The 17,864-nt window shown below is 36.7% G+C and overlaps 1 protein-coding gene across 5 annotated transcripts in view; it reads left to right on the top strand.

Annotated features, from left to right (window-relative positions):
* The window catches only part of osbpl3.S (oxysterol binding protein like 3 S homeolog), an 83,763-nt gene that overhangs the window by 41,677 nt on the left and 24,222 nt on the right, over positions 1-17,864 (top strand). For 4 of the 5 annotated variants that reach the window (XM_041567505.1, XM_018269230.2, XM_018269233.2 and 1 more), the window contains 6 exons: positions 4,480-4,596; positions 5,445-5,498; positions 8,906-9,019; positions 10,436-10,609; positions 14,499-14,619; positions 15,033-15,136. In XM_041567505.1, the coding sequence (XP_041423439.1) occupies positions 4,480-4,596; positions 5,445-5,498; positions 8,906-9,019; positions 10,436-10,609; positions 14,499-14,619; positions 15,033-15,136 (684 nt within the window). Of the gene's footprint in view, positions 1-3,336; positions 4,329-4,479; positions 4,597-5,444; positions 5,499-8,905; positions 9,020-10,435; positions 10,610-14,498; positions 14,620-15,032; positions 15,137-17,864 lie in introns of those variants that run through there. The other variant, XM_018269234.2, reaches the window with a different exon arrangement.

Below are 17,864 nucleotides of genomic sequence, written 5' to 3'. Positions count from 1 at the left end.
CACACATCGGTAGGATTCTTGGGATAGATCCAAAAATATATGAAAGACTGTATAAAATCTTTTCCTTTATTAATGAAAATGATTAAAACCACAAGATCCAAAGTAACAAGGCAGGGGAGTGCATGGCTCTACGCGTTTCGTGACTAGCAAGTCACTTCATCAGAAGTGACTGATGAAGTGACTTGCTAGTCACGAAACGCGTAGAGCCATGCACTCCCCTGCCTTGTTACTTTGGATCTTGTGGTTTTAATCATTTTCATTAATAAAGGAAAAGATTTTATACAGTCTTTCATATATTTTTGGATCTATCCCAAGAATCCTACCGATGTGTGCGCCATTATCACTTTGTCTTTACTATATTAATCTTCTATGCTTTACTTTACTATATTATATCTACTATACTTTATTCTTCCATTATTAATCCTCTTTTTTTACCATAAAGAAATAGAGAATGACCATGAAATAGCCCAAATGGTTAGAAGCAAGAGGCCCACTGACACCTGGGCCCACCGGGAGTTTTCCTGGTATCCCTGTTGGCCAGTCCGACACGGTTTCCTTCAGTCTGGGAAAATGATAGCAAGCAGGCAGCAGCCATTTTGTGGACACTGTTTTTAAGGAAAGCCTTGCATCATCTCAGAATCTTGTTTGTGCACCAGAATGGGGGACCCGATGTCCATTCCCATGCCCTGACTACACAATTAAATGGTAAAGAGAACGGGGGGATGTGTGGAGAGCAGTGACATCTAGGAAGTGCTGAATGGAAAGTGAAAGTAATTGTCTGCCCCGCCTCTATGCCCATGGCCTGCACATCGCTAATGGGCAGGGGTAACCGCTTCTCCTATTCTGGCACATACACAAGAATTTGGCATGAAACAAAGTTACCTTAATAATAGTGTCTACAAAATGGCACCTGCCAGCTTGCTGTGAATGTGAATTCCATGACTAAAAAACATAAATCTGTAGCAACAGTGTGCATTACATATATCTAGTAAACTATGCTTAACATAAAACTATTCTGCAGATGGCCTTCTAAATGAAAATATTCTCCAAGCATATTATTGCCTAGAGGAAATTGCATATTTGGCTCAGATAAATGGAAGAATGTGCAAAGTGCATTTAATGGAATAGATGTCTCTCTGTAGAGAGAAAGTGACTTTTGCCCCCCCCCACCATCTCTTTTGCATTAATTCTTTGTGCATGTCCCAAGTGATGTTGAAACATTAGAGCTGTTAGAAAAATGTAGAAAGGCATCTACAGTTTAGACCAGGGATCCCCAACCTTTTGAACCCGTGAGCAACATTCAGAAGTAAAAGGAGTTGGGGAGCAACACAAGCATGAAAAATGTTCTTGGGGGGTCAATTAAGTGCTGTGATTGGCCATTTGATAGACCCTATGTGGAATGTCAACCTGCATTGAGGCTCTGTTTGGCAGTGCACCTAGTTTTTATACAATAAAAACTTGCTTGGAAGTCTGGAATTCAAAAATAAGCTCCTGCTTATAGGCCACTGGGAGCAACATCCAAGGGGTTGGAGAGCATCATGTTGCTCACGAGCTACTGGTTGGGGATCACTGGTTTAGACCATGCATTGGGCCAAATACGCCCAATATGGGTATAGAATCTATTATCCAGATTGCTTGGAACCTGAGGTTTTGCCATCATTTAGATCGCTGTAGCTAAAGGCTGCTTAAAAACATTTTAACATTAAGTAGACGTGATAGGGTTGAGGCTAAAGGTCCCCATAGACGCAAAGATTTTTCTTTGATGGATGACCGATTTTAGTGCAATCCAATCTATCCGTCACATTATCGTGAGGTTAGTGGGAATCGAACGTTTGTGCAACTAACGTTTGTGCAACTAACGATTTTTCAGAAAATTGATCGGCCAGGTTAGAAAATTCTTAATCGGTCTATCTATTGTCCAATTATTTGCTTGAAATGGTCATCTATGGCCAGCTTTAGTTAGGATGAAATACAAGGTACTCTTATTACAGAGAAAATTAAATAATTACAATTTCATTTGCTTAAAACAGTACCTATAGGAGGTGGCTTACCCCTAAATTTGGAGCTTTCTGAATGTCTGGTCTCTGGATAAGGGAGCCCATACCTGTACAATGTAAAACAAATCGTGTTTTTTTTTTTTGTTTTTTTTATTTTTGAAAGGGGTGTTTGCAGGATGATAACATCTGGTGGAATAATGCCTGTATAAAAATTATGTATGCATTTACTGTATATGTAGTCCAAAAAGTGTGTGTGGTTTTTTTTGGGTTTTTTTTGCAGCACCCCACCTTGGCTTACGCTTTTATTTTCTGTGTGTACGTTGCCATGGTAACCCACAAAACTACTCTAACTATAGTCAGAAGAGCATGGTGCAGGCTGTTATATGGAAGGAAGTATGGTAGAGAGAAGCTAACCTACAAATATCTTGGAACAGCTGCTAAAAGTTTCTATTTGCATTAGTGCAGCTAATCCTAATAACCAGTCTGTTGGAAATGTGTGAGACTTCATAAGGTTGAATCGTTTTTTTTTTTGTTTTTTTTTAAAATTTTTTTAAACATCCAAGAAATAGCCTTTTTTTTCTGGCAAATGGATTTTTACAGACAGATTGCATACCAATCAACTGTCTCGTTTTTCGCTGGACAGTCCCGATTTTGACAGCTCAACCCGCAGTTCCGGATTTGTACTTAAATGTCCCAACTTTCTCTTTGATCTCCTGCATTGAACAGCCAGAAAAAGATATACATTTTCTAACTTAATTGGCTTTTGGCAGAGAGCCCAGAATAGGTACCAGGTGCAAATTGTTACTTTTGTAACAATTTAAGATAAGCAAAGAAGCAGTTTAAGATAAACAGGTCTCTTGGGGAAACTGTGCCTTGCAGCTTAAAGGGCAATTCACCTTCATTAGAAAAACTGTAATAACACATAACCAAAGAAATGTGTTCAGACTTTCATAACCTGCCAAATTCTGTAAAATGAACATGGTAATTAGGGGGTGTGGCCACAAAATGCTGCTCTGTGCGGCAAATCTTTTTGCCCCTCTTTCTATTTCCAAAATGTTGGGAGGTATGGGAATGTGTAAAGTAACTTGTCTTCATTTAATTGGTATTTTTGGTGAAATATCAGGGAGTAAAATATTAATTTTATTAAAGCAACTCACACTCTTTCTCTCTTTTATATAAATACATTTATATATTTTTTGCAGTCCTTACTTTTCAAATTGAAGCTGATATCTGGTTGCCAGGTTCCTCATTACACCAGTAACCTTGTGTTGCCTTGAGTGACAGATGGTGACAGATAATTTGAATTTCCTTCAGTCTCTGTAAAAGTAACTCCTGTTTTGGGCTTGTATTGAGGAGGAAGACATTGAGCCTTTCCTTGTAACGGTATAAGTACAACTTCTCTCTAGATTTAGACTATTTTCGGAGCTGCTTATTGGCTTAAGCAGTTTTTGACTGGCCTTTCTGTTAGCAAATGTTAATTGGGACTAGGGCTTGTAGAAAGGGGCCTGATTCTCTAAGTCAGCGATCCCCAACCAGTGGCTCGTAGGAACATGTTGCTCCCCAACCCCTTGGGGATGTTGCTCTCAGTGGACTCAAAGCAGGTGCTTAGTTTTGAATTTTTGGCTTGAAGGCAAGTTTTGGTTGCAAAAGGTGTTTTGCCAACCAGACACTCCTGTAGGCTGCCAGTTCTTATAGGGGCTACCTAATAGCCAATCACAGCCCTTGTTTGGTACCCCTAGAACATTTTTCAAGCTTGTGTTGCTCCCTAACGCTAACATTTGAATGTGGCTCATGGGTATAAAAGTTTGGGGACCCCTGCTCAAAGTGATAATAAACACAATACACACAATAGGTTTTACTTACCAAGTATTACTGCTGCAAGCATTACTGTGATTCTTTTTTATTCATCCTGTTTTAGCCCAATACATTTGGGCATTTTTTAGCAGCAGCAATTACTTGGACTCATTTTACAATTTTTTTGACTTGCTGCTGAAAACAGAGACATTATGATGCTCTAGTAAACATGGGATAATTTCGTCCAGTCCAAGATACTCTGTTGAGGTTTTGGGTGTAAATGTGTTTATGTTGTAAATATGTTTATCTCTATCTGAAATGCCCACTGACCGCATTCTTTTGTGTCATGACAATAGTAAGGAATACTGAACTGTGATCTTAGCCTTTAATGCTGTCTCATTTGCTGCTGGCTGTGGTCTTGTCAGTTACCATTTCTCCAACAAGACAGGCTGTAATCTGTGAGATTATATGTTGCAGTTGTAAAATTACCTTTTACACCTGAAGAAAATGCACCGGTGGAAATCGATGAAGCATAAAGTAAGACTGCATCTCTATGTAAACATGTAATATCCGTGTTGTGGCTCAGTGCCTCTCCTCTAATTCTTTAACAAAAAGTATTTTGTATGTCTGCCTTTTGGCAGCTGTGGGAAATCTGCCGCTTGACCCATAATTTTCTCCAATATTACAGGATAGCTGGGAGATTGTTGAAGGCCTTCGGAGTAGCACAAACTATGTTCAGGAGCCAGAGAAGCAAGAGGGATTCCTTTTGAAGAAGAGGAAGTGGCCACTTAAAGGCTGGCACAAGGTAAGCATTGGCATTTTCTGTTTTATGAATGATGTACAGTATAATCTCTGTAAAGCACTTGAGGAAATATGTATGCACTATATAAATTACAGGAAATTAATAAAAGTTTTTTAGAAGTTTGTGGAAATTTCCTCCTGTGATGTCTTGAATTTAAATTAAATCCTAGTGCCATGTAGTTTTGAAAAATTCTAATTTTAGATTTTTTTTTTTTTTTTTTTTTATGGTCAAAACTGTCAAATTCGACTAGGGAATTATCCAAACTCGATTCGAGTTTTTTTTTAAAAAAAATCTAATTAGTCTTTCCAGATTTATCATACTCGATGAATTCGGAATTCGCTATTGGCACCTAAAACCTGCTGTATAAATCAATGGGAGAGGTCCAGGGGTCAATTTGGAGTTGTTTGTAGCCTTCCTGATCGAATTTGATCGAATTCGATTCAAGTTTTCGGGTCGTGTAAATTAGATTTTTTATTTTTATATTTTAAATCTCCCCAAGGGAATTTAAAAAAACTCACATGAATTTCGAAATTCAACCCTTGATAAATGTGCCTCTAATTAATGCAAACATGGTGCAGTGGTTAACATTGCCACCTTTCAGCTCTGAGGTCCTCAGTTTAATTAACCGACAAACTAAACATGTTGAAATTTTGTTCTGCCCCATAAGTTGACACTAATAGTAAAAATTATATTAATATTTATTACTTATGTTATACAGTAGGTATCCCAAACATAGCAAAAATTGTACCTGTATTTTCTGCTGCACATGGATATATTTTATATATTAAGCTCTAGACTAGCATTGTAATTATTAAGCTTCTCTTTCTTTTTTTTTTTCTTTTTTTAAATAGCGCTATTTCTTCTTGGACAAAGGAATTTTGAAATATTCCAAAAGCCAGGCAGATGTGAGTATTTTTGCTGAAATGAACTTTAAGCCATATATTGGCAGGATTTAATTACTGCCAAAATCAGCTATTTTTAATGCATTCCAGTTTAGCGTAGTGTTAAAATGTTGATTTCTAGGTGACTGAAATAGGTTACAGTGGTTTCTATGAGACTTGTGGTCTTGAATCTTTTTTCAGCTTTTAACGTTTACCACTTCATGCCACACTTGGACCTTTTAGTATTATAAAAAAGAATGTCTTCACAAAAGCCTCATTCTAGTTCTGTGAAATGTTTGTGAACATTTTGTGAATCTTCAGTGTTAAATTGTCATTCCATGCACCATTTTGGGAGTACACTTTGCAAACTACTTCAAATGCTTTGAAGTTAGTAGATGTTTTTTTGGCATTATTCGTTTTTGCTTAAAGGAAAACTATACATACATATATATGTATGTAAATATGTATGTAAATATTACCCTTTTACATCTCTTGCCTTGACCCACCTTTTCGTGATGGTCTGTGTGCTGCCTCAGAGGTCACCTGACCAGAAATACTGCAGCTCTAACTGTAACAGGAAGAAGTGTGGGAGCAAAAGACATAATTGTCTGTTAATTGGCTCATGTGACCTCACATGTATGGTTTGTTTGTGTGCACCGTGAATCCTAGGATCCCAGGGGGCGGCCTTTATTTATTTTTTTTTTTAATGGGAGTTTTCTATTTATGATTACCCAATAGCACATAATACTAAAAAGTATAATATCATTATGAAAATGGTTTATTTATAAGAAACGGGGTTTTACATATGAGCTGTTTTATGCAATATATTTTTATAGAGACCTACATTGTTCGTGGGGTATTATTTTCCTTTAAAAAAACTGTAAATGATTTGGTGTTAGATGATTTTCTGGTGCAAGCAAACATTTTATTGCAATTTAACTCCAATTTTGGGCTAAGACAACTTTTCTGAATTCCTTTACACCCATTTTCAATAAAAATGTAAATAAGATAAAATAAGGATATATCATTTATTTTAAAAAAAAATGTAATATTTAGGGGCAGATTTATTAAAATGAGAGATTAGAGTTTCTCACAGAAAAACTTGCCCACTTTCTTTTCATTTCGATAGGATTTTTAAAAGTGTATTTATCAATGTGGGAAAGTTAGCAATTTGATATGCATGCTTTTAAAAATCTGTTAGGAATGAATAGAAGGTGGGTGAGTTTTTCTGTGATAAACTCTAATCTCTCATTTTTATAAATCTGCTCTTTAGAATTTGTACCTTTTCACCTGGTGTCTATTTCATGGCAACAAGTAGTCTGTAGTTTGTTTTTTGGGAAGGTGATTCACTAAAACCATTGTATTCTACACAGCTCATCTATTGTCTACTATGTAAAGGTGTGCCCTGTAGCACAATTTCAACTTGAATGCAACCATGGTTACACAGCAGTTTATTTATATAAACTATAATAATGTTAAGTGCAAACACTTCAGGCCAGCTTTATCAAGACATAGATCAAGCTAGAGAGTCCAGAAGGATTCCTAAAAGTGGCTTTAGATATAACAGTTACGACCATTATGATGGTTTGCAGGAAAGATCTATTTCAATTCAGATATGATAGAGATGAATCGTCAGATATACAGGTAGAAGCAATAGAATTCTTTATGTATCTGACGATTCAGTACTAACAGTAACGTCAAAAAAGAAAAGTGTTTTAAAGTAATGAAAATATAATGCAGTGTTGCACTGCACTGGTATAACTGCTGTTTGCTTCAGAAACACTACTATTGTTTATATATATATATATATATATATATATATATATATATATATATATATATATATATATATATATATATATATATATATATATATATATATATATATATATGCTGCAGTGTAGCAATGGGGGCAGCCATTCAAAGGAGAAAAGGCTCAGGTTACATAGCAGATAAGCTCTGTAGAACATAATGGTGTTATCTGTTATCCATAAGTTAACCTGTGTCATACATTTTACCAGTGCAGGGCTGCAGTACATTATATTTTCATTACTTTAAAACACTTAAATTTTTTGGTGTTATTGTTAAATCATCTTTTGATGACTTAAAGTTACCTTTAAAGTGGACCTGTCACCCAAAAAAATTATTCAAAATCCTATTTTATCACATTAGTCAAGCAAAATGAACTTTAATTACACTATATAAATTATTTGAATCTTGTTTCATTCAGTCTGGGAATTCATAATTATAGCAAGCAGGCAGCAGCCATTTTGTGCACACTGTTATTAAGACAAGCCTTGTATCATCTCAGAATCTTGTTTGTGCACCAGAATGGGGGACCTGAAGTCCATCCCCATGCCCTGGTTACACAATTAAATGGTAAAGAGAACGGGGGAATGTGGGGAGAGCAGTGACATCTAGGAAGTGCTGAATGGAAAGTGAAAGCAATTGTCTGCCCGCCTCTATGCCTAGGCATAGAGGTGGGGCAGACAATATTTGATTGACAGCTGAGATTTTTAAATGAGCTTACAACAGCTATGAATGCTTTAATAAAAAATTGAAAGTGGATTTCATGTTTAATTTGAAAAGGACTTTTATTATACAGATTTTTGTGTCTGGGTGACGGGTCCACTTTAAGTCATATTCTTCCTATGATATTAAAGGACAAGGAAGTTTTTTTCCCCTGGGCCAACCATCAATTTCAAGAAAAATGCACCTGATGGGAGGTACTTTCTATAGCCGCACCATTGCTATAGTTAAAAAACAAACAAAACAAAATACTGTAAATGTAAGTCTAAAGGGTTTTGCAGGATTTGTGTTTGTGCCTACAGTACTCCCATTACTAGGAACATGGTTTCTGGCCACAGACTATAGCTTTGGTTTCTTGAAGGCACTTGTCATTAATCATGCAGAAATAAATACACCTCTGTACCTAAGTTCAAACATGTAACACTACTACTACTAGCCCTTGATGATTTTGTGGTATCACATCTGTGTCTTTTAACCTCTAGTTACTGCTCTTGTTAAATTATATTTTTGTTACTAACACATTTATAAAGCACCAACATATTGCTCAGCACTGTACAATAAATAGGTACACACAATCTATTTCACCTTTACAAAGCAATAACCAATAAAATGTAAACAGTGCCTTGCCCAAAACAGCTGTCAATCTAAAAAAATATTTTATGGTGCAAGCTGAGAGGGGAGCCTTTCCAGGGACACTGCCTTTGGCTTTTGTTTCCTTTAATACACAATTTCATATATTATTTAAGATGCTGAAGATATGCAGTGTGGTTTTTTTAATCCTTTTGATTTGCTTGCAGTATCTGGAATTACTTCTGGAAGTTTTTGTGTTTATATACTTTTTCTTTATTCAGTTCACTTTATTCAAAACGGTTGTGTAATTTCTGCAAATGATTTTCTTTAAGATGGAGAGAGGCAAGTTACATGGCTGCATCGATGTTGGGCTATCTGTTATGTCTGTGAAAAAATCCACAAAGTGCATTGATTTTGACACAGAGGAACATATTTACCATTTGAAGGTAAACCAAATGTAGTGTATTTAGGGGAATATGATAATATTGTTACCATGTTTGCTATATGCAGCGTTTTAATTTTTGTACTTATGTAGCAACACTAATTGTACAAAGTGCAGCAGACAAAGGTTTCCTAGTGAAGTGCGGAGACACTTGTGTTTGCCAAACATCAATGCCTTAAGAAAAAAATTTTACAGTAACATACTGTACCTCAGTGGAAAAGAGAATTTGCCTAGGCAACCTTGAGTCACTGTTTAGGAAATTCAACCGTTGAATTACCTCTTCCTGTAGAATAGACTGAAATAAGTCTGGGCTAATGTGCATCTCCAGTAGTTGCCAGATTTCCCAACATTCTGAGAGTTTGCTTATCTTTCAGAGATGGGGAAATGAAATGATTAGGAATACTCCTGTGCTGATTATTAACCAGGTGTATCATTATGCATCTGGCCACACTCTGGATCTGCCAAATTGCCCCCCTGCCCATCATCTATGTAAATCCTGTTCCATTTCCAAAATATCATGTTTTTTCCCCCCAATCTCAGGATTAATGGAGGGCAGACACAGTAATACATTTTGTTTAATCTCTGATGGCACCAGAATAATAAACAGCTGAGCTCTTTAACTTGTTGTTTTTTTAAAGGACAGTTTAGCAGAGCATTTGAATCTGGCAGCCAAAATATAAACCATGGCTTGTCTTCTTTCTAGAAAAGTACAGTTGCTACATATGCATCTCTTGGAGTTTACCTGGTAGATGTTATTACTGGAACTTGCATAATTACATGTTTTGCCATAAAGCATTGATTGACATTTGCAGTTTATGCTCTTTCTTCAAGTTCCAAACTTAGGACAGGTGTTCCAGGAAGACATTGATGTATCGGTCAGTCAGCCCAAGTTTTGATGATGTCTTGCAGTTTTTCACTCCGAATCTTACCTTAAAGTACTTGAAGCTAGGCTTTCAGGTGTAACTAGGAGAGCAAATTGGTACTGTTTTCAAATCTCGCCCTTACTGGGTCCAATCCCCCGCCAATGCTCCAAGCTGTTTGGGAACCACTGCCATAAGGACATGCACCATTTCAAATTCTCAACCATTATCAAACAGCAAAGCTGTAATTTCTGATGATCTGCATTTTTGAGTACAATGAGGCATTTCTAAATGTAGCTTACCTCATCAGGTAAGACTAAGAAAGCCAAAGCAGAGGATATGGACATTTGGTTATTACTTTGCTAAGTCAAGTTACCAGCAGGGTTTGAGTAATATGGCTTAGATTTAAAGAATACAGCAACCAATATTAATATTATCATAAGCTTGATTAGCTAATTAGCTATATGTATACATGAATACACTTCCACTTAATGTGAAAGTAGAATATAAACTCATTGGATTAAAAAAATAGAAATTTTAAGAAATATTTTGTTTTGTAGGTGAAATCTCCAGAGGTTTTTGAAGAGTGGATGCTGAGGCTTCGGGATCACAGGCTTTACCGTCAGAATGAAATATCATCTGTGTTTCCACATGAACTGAATGCTCCGTTCTTCCCAATGATCTCAACCACAGAATCTGCTTCCAGTGCTTTTGATACTGTTCCCAGTCCTCAGGTAAGAATGTCAATCATGTTTTTACTAGGAAAAGCAAATTGCCTCCTTGCCTTTTACTGTGCACTTAAAAGTAAGGCTAATGCCACATACGGCTGATAATTGACCTGCTGAATCACAAAAGCAGAGAATCCGCCCCTACACTGGCATTAGCATCCTGTCCTGCCTTCACCCAGAACTATTGTGTCGGCCTGGGTGCCAACACATAGCAGACTTTTGAGCAAGAATGCAAACTCACACATTTCTTCATTCGTTTGGTCAATTTTTCTTTTGAACAACAAACCTTTTCTGGGAAATACTTATTAATCTGGTCAGCATTACATCACTTGTCTTGGCAAAGGTAAAAGCGAACATTACATGTTCTGCCGGTCAGCAAATACCATCTCAGTGTAGCCCACTGGAAATTCATCTTCCTGGAATTTCTTCTATAATCAAAATGTTGTATTTCTTTGTTAGACTAGCACTAATAAAATGTACTATAAAGACTGTATTCCTCTAGACTGCAATGCAATCAATTTTAATGGTTGTGTGTTCAGCTAAAACACTGTTTGAATAGTATGGTCTTCTGGACCACAGAACCACTTAAGTCTTTCTCATGTGGTTAATTCCCCCCCCCCCCAACAAACAAACTTCTCATGTAAATACCTGTTATTAAAGTGGCCAGCCTTACATGACATGTCTCAACAAAGGTAAAAGCATGCATTTCATGTTTTGATCTAACATTTAGCAAATGCCATTACAGCGAAGCCCACTTGGAATACATCTTACTGTAGTCTCTTCTGTAATCAGATCTTGTATTTCTTTGCTTCACTAGCACTAATAAAATGCACTATAAAGACTGAATTCCTGTAGGCTACAATTCAATCAGATTTAATGTTTGGATTATGTTACGAAGAACCCCTGTGTACTCTGCTGTTTGTGATATTACAACTTGTGCTACAGGGAAGATATTCTGATTCAATTAAATACTTTAGATACAGTATGTAATCAGAATTTTCAGGAGATTTTGCTGCAGTCAGTAGTCCACCTGTGTCTTTCTGGCTATTGATGCACTTGATTGATTTCCAATATGGTCATCAAGCAGCAGTAGTATTTGTATACAGTCAGTAACAGGTTTTTTTTATAAATTCCATTGCAGATGTGCCCCAGTGCTGTGACTTATAGCAACCAGTCTCCAATTAGCTTTGTTCAGTCTACTTCAGGTAGAAATAATGGTAGCAGATTTCTTATTGACTACTATGGTTTTGCCCAGTGTTAGTAAATGGACCCATTGTACTGTACTGTGTATATGTTGTTCCTGAAGCTCAAGCAATTTGTCTCAAACAAATTGCAGTTGTTATTATGTTTGTAATAACGTTAATAGGTTTTGTTGCTTTTCAATTGTGTTATCTACATGTATACACACACACGTATATAAATCTGCCAGCACTCACGTCTATGAGAATGTATGATGCCTGGGTGCAGTCCAATGTGAAGGTAACAGATCCAACAAGCCAAAAAGGTCCACACTTGCAGGTCTTATGTAGAAACAATTAGATTAGATTATATATTAGTGCAGACTTGCGTTTCAAAGTGAACAAACACAAACAACTTGTGTCTAATTAACATGTGAGAGGGGGAGGTACTAGTTGTGACATCATATTACATCACAAATGTGAGGAAAGGTGAGCAGGTATCATTTACATATAACTTTGCATAATGAAAACTAGACCCACAAGCCCCACCTGTACTAGCCACTGTATCAGTAATGTCAGGAGCCATTATCAAAGCAGCAGCTCTGTTGCCTCTGGTATAACACCAGTATTTGAATCAAACACATACATTTTGGTTTAAAATGAGTCCGATAGGCCAATGAGCAACCTTATATTTGGGTTAATTGTTTTTAGACTCAAGTCTTCCATCACTTTTACTTTAGCGCATGTCGCAATGGCCCTAATGTAGCGGAACCCAGGAGATCGCTAGATATTGAGGTCAGTCAATCAACCTTAAAGGGGTGGTTCAGCTTTACATTAACTTTTAGTATGTTATAGAATGGCCAATTCAAAGTAATTTTTCAATTGATCATAGTTATGATTTGACTCCTTCAAGCTTTTAAAAGGGGGGGGTCACCCCCATCTAAAATTCTTATAACGCTACACATTTATGGTAATTAACTTTTAATTACTAATCGTTCTATCTAGTCCTGCTCCTATTCATATTCCAGTCTCTTATTCAAATCAATGCATGTTTGCTAGGGTAATTTGGACCCCTATCAACCAGATTTCTAAAATTGCAAACTGAAGAGCTGCTGAATAAAAAGCTAAAAAACTCAAAAGCCACAAATCATAAAAAAAAAAATTAAAACCAATTGTGGATTGTCTCAGAATATCACTCTCTACATCATACTAAAAGTTAACTCAAAGGTGAACAGTCCCTTTAAGCATTTAAAATAGGGATGCACCCAATCCTGGATTTGGTTCGGGATTCGGCCAGGACTGGGCCTTTTTTAGCAGGATTTGGATTCGGCCAAATCCTTTTGCCCGGGCGAACCAAATCCGAATCCTAATTGGCATATGCAATTAGGGGTAGGGAGGGAAATTGCGTTACTTTTTGTCACAAAACAAGGAAGTAAAAATGTTTTCCCTTTCCCACCCCTAATTTGCATATGCAAATTTGGTTCGATATTCGGCCTAATCTTTCGCGAAGGATTCAGTCGTTCAGCCAAATCCAAAATCTCTTAATTAAAAAGGCACATCACAAAGGTATAAGGTGCTGTAATTGGTGTTTCTACTATACTATAACGACATGACCCTGTCCAAAATAGCACTCCGTTATATCACTTAACGCAACATGGTTCACAAAGGATTGTGGGAAGAGTAGTCCATGCAGCAGCCACCAGCATGGGGGGAAAAAAGAGAAGAAAGTAACGACAAAGACAAAAAGACACATTGCAGAAATATGAAGATCCTATTGTTAGTGTTTTTATTATAGAGCCAGAAGTTAGCAACCTGGCCTGTCCAAAGTAACACAAATATATAAATTAAGCTAACCAAACCATGGTACATAGGGGATTGTATATATAATATATATATATATATAGATATAGAGAGAGAGAGAGAGAGAGATATATATTCTGATCACTGGTTTTGTTTAAGATGATTTATGAAAAATTGTGTAGGTTAAGTCATCCTGAGTATCGCCTCATATACCGTATATACTCGAGTATAAGCCGACCCGAGTATAAGCCGAGGTACCCAATTTTACCTACGAAAACTGGGAAAACTTATTGACTCTAGTATAAGCCTAGACACAACTACAAAGTGACCCCCCCCCAGCGATCAACCGGACTTCTTTGCAAAGTTGATGGTGACAGAGAATTGCCAAACGGATTACTGTGTGCATTGTCCCACTGTCCCACTACCATGTGCAGAGGGTGCTGTTTGATATTGCCATCACTGTTAATCTTTTGTAAAACCAACAGAGGGCGCTGTGTGATATTGCAGTCACTGTTATACTTTCATATAACCAACAGAGGGCGCTGTGTGATATTGCAGTCACTGTTAATCTTTCATATAACCAACAGAGGGTGCTGTGTGATATTGCAGTCACTGTTATTCTTTCATATAACCAAAAGAGGGCGCACTGTTATTCTTTCATATAACCAACAGAGGGCATTGTGGGATATTGCAGTCTCTCCCCAAGTGTACTGTTGGTATAGGAATGATTAAAAGTGACTGAAATCTCAGCTACTCGGGTCGGGTACCGCTGACCCGAGTATAAGCCGAGGTAGAGTTTTTCAGCACATTTTGGATGCTGAAAAACTCGGCTTATACATTATATATTACATATTTAGCATACATTTTGTAAATGAACTTGCTGTAGCTCTTTAAAAAGATAACTCTTGTTGTTACAGGATTTCAATAGAAAGAATTCTCTAAAGCTTGGCAACAATCTTCCATTCTCTTGTGTAAATAATGACGCAAGGGTTCCATCATGGCTCCAGTCTTCAGATGAAATGGAGAAATGTGCAAAAGGTGATCTATAAAACACAATATACATCCCCACTGAATTGGGTAAAGTCAATATGCTGGAATATTAATTCACTTATGCTTTGCTGCATCTAACAATGTGTGCTTGCTTAAATAACATTTTGTTAGAGGCCATCTCATTTAAACCAATCACTATACCTATCTTTGTGTAGGGTAGCTGTCAGTGGCCCTCTGCCGTGTGAGTTAAGTAATTTGTTTCTTTTGCAGTTTTGCAATATTAATAGTACTGCCTGATATTCCAAAGGAGGTATTATTATTGTGCGTAACTCATGCTAATGAAATTCAGGCTACCACACTATTTGATTACATGCAGCAAAATTATACTTCTTATTCCAATAAATCTTTTAAGCTTTTATTAATTTATCTAATCACTTCCTTTTATTATGTTTCAATCGCAGAACTTTCACAGTGTCACAGTTATATAGTGGAAATGAGTAATCTCTTACAGAACATGGAGGTTCTTCATAGGACATATTCAGCCCCTTCCATAAATGCCATTCAGGTGAGACATTTATACCATCCTGGCTCCCATGGCACAATGCCTTGGGTGACAATTTTTAGGGGGCAGTGCTGCTTGGGAGACTCAAATTTTCCTCATGCTTCCCTAGTTACATCCACATGCAACGGGACACGTTGGTACCAACTTGCTTAAAGGAAAACTATGCCCCCAAACAATGTAGTTCTCTATAAAAAGATATTGCATAAAACAGCTCATATGTAAAACCCTGCTTCATGTAAATAAACCATTTTCATAATAAATTACTTTTTTAGTAGTATGTGCCATTGGGTAATCATAAATAGAAAATTACCATTTTAAAAAAATAAGGGCCACCCCCTGGGATCGTACGATTCACTGTGGACACAAACAACCCATACTGTACATATAACGAGAGGTGTGATGAACTTCAATCCAACGCAGTATATTGCTGCAAAATTTGTGTTTTATTTAACACTACAGTGTTGTATTATCTTACGTATTATACGTTATTTGTATTATCTGGTTTTTTGGACGTAAGCATCATGACTGAACTGGCTGAACCCACACTGTACATGTTAGGTCACATGAGCCAATTAACAGACAGAATTCTGTCTTTTGCGTTCACACTTCTTCCTGGAACAGAGCTGTAGTATTTCTGGTCAGTTGATCTCAGAGGCAGCACAGAGACCATCACAAAATGGTGGTTCAAGGCAAGAGATGTTAAAGGGCAATATTTACTTAAAAATATATATATGAATAGAAAAGCGAATAAGGACCGCACATGCTCACCGCTCTCCCCTCAGATCAGGTGCACAGTCAAACAGTGTCCCCACTGTAAGTACGACAAAGACTCGAAAGGCAGACGGCACTTCTGAAAATGGGGTTTATTGGAGTTCCTGCTGGAAAACTTAACGCGTTTCGGGAGTTATCCCTTAGTCATAGGTTACTTAAAAATATATATATATATCAGTTTGGTAAGATTCTTTAATATGCCACTTAATTTGAAATAAACTACAGTATCTGTTACTTAAGTATTCATTTTGGGGGCATAGTTTTTCTTTAAAGGAACAGTAACATCAAAAAAATGAAAGTGTATTAATGCATTTATAATGTAAAAAAATGTACTGTTTCTATGTACTAGTAAAAGTGAAGTGTTTGCTTCAGGAACAATACTATAGTTCATACAGACAAGCTGCTGTGTAGCCATGGTGACATCCATTCAAGGCTTAGGATTACATAGCCGATAACCGTTGCAGTCTGTGGAATACCACTGTATTCTATTATAGAGCGTATCTGATATCTGCTAAGTATCCTGTGCCTTTTTTCCTTGTAATGGCTGCCCCTTTGCGAACACAGCAGCCTATTTAAATAAACTACAATAGTCTTTGGAATGCAAGCACATCTTTAACCAATGCGGGACAACAGTACATTTTATTTAAATACTTTAAAATGCTTCTCTTTTTTTTGTGTTAATATTCCTTTAAGATGCCTGGGAGCTAAATGCTGGGAAATTTTAAGCAGATCTGTTGTTTGCTTTGCAACACTTGAATATATAATCCCCTTACAGTTTAAAGCCAAAGGGTACAGATTTCCATCTCTACTCTGTAAAGACACCCATGCCTGAATTCGAGGGTTGTGGTGTAAGTTTTTAGATTTTTTGTAATACAGATATGGGATCCGTTATCCAGAAAGCTCCGAATTACAGAATGGTCATCTCCTATAGACTCTATTTTATCCAAATAATCTATAAATTTTTAAAAATAATTAGCCTTTTCTCTGTAATAATAAAACAATAGTTTGTACTTGATCCCAATTAAGATATAATTAAGATATTAAAAATTGGAGTCAAAACCAGCCTATTGGGTGTATTTAATGTTTACATGATTTTCTAGTAGACTTAAGGTATGAAGATCCAAATTAAAGGAAAGATCTGTTATCTGGAAAACCCCAGGTCCTTAGCATTCTGGATAACCGGTCCCATACCTGTATAAATTTGCACAGATTTGACAAACATAATGGAGCTGATTGTACAAACAGTGGCAATGTATGACACAAATCATTCATGTGTTCAAAACCCAGAAGTTGTATGAGATAACATTGTTACTAAGGGGCTGATTCACTATGGGTCGAATATCGAGTATAATTCCTTCGATCGAACGATAAAATCCTTCGAATCGAACGATTTGAAGGATTTTAATCCAACGATCGAAGGAATATCCTTCGATCAAAAAAAGTTAGCCAAGCCTATGGGGACCTTCCCCATAGGCTAACATTGACTTCGGTAGCTTTTAGATGGCGAACTAGGGAGTCGAAGTTTTTTTTAAAGAATACTTCAATTCAATAGTTCAATTCGAAGTTGTAGTCGAAGGTCGAAGTAGCCCAAAAAAAACTTCAAAATTCGAAGTTTTTTACCTTCGAATCCTTCACTCGAAGTTAGTGAATCGGCCCCTAAGCGTTGCTAAGAAAAGGGGAAAAAAACAAGCTTCTTATTGCCTTTCTTGATCAGAAAAAAACAGTAAAAAAGTGCAGTGGTCTTTGTAGTGAGTCTCAGTTGAGACTTTACTTTACTTTATTGTATTATGCTTGGTGACAGCTTGTGCCTTATATCCACTTTTTCAACTTTGTATGGATTAGTCTGCGTATGTACTTATCTGTTGTATGTATGATTGATGTGTGTTAAAAAAGAAAATAAAACTTACCTTTAAAAAAAAAAAGAAAGAAAAGTGCGATGATGACCCATTAGCATTCACAA

This window comes from Xenopus laevis, chromosome 6S, assembly GCF_017654675.1.
Source record: "Xenopus laevis strain J_2021 chromosome 6S, Xenopus_laevis_v10.1, whole genome shotgun sequence".
NCBI classification, from domain to species: Eukaryota; Metazoa; Chordata; class Amphibia; order Anura; family Pipidae; genus Xenopus; species Xenopus laevis.
The sequence above is the reverse complement of the archived record's forward strand: the minus strand, read 5'-3'. Positions and strand labels throughout refer to the sequence as shown.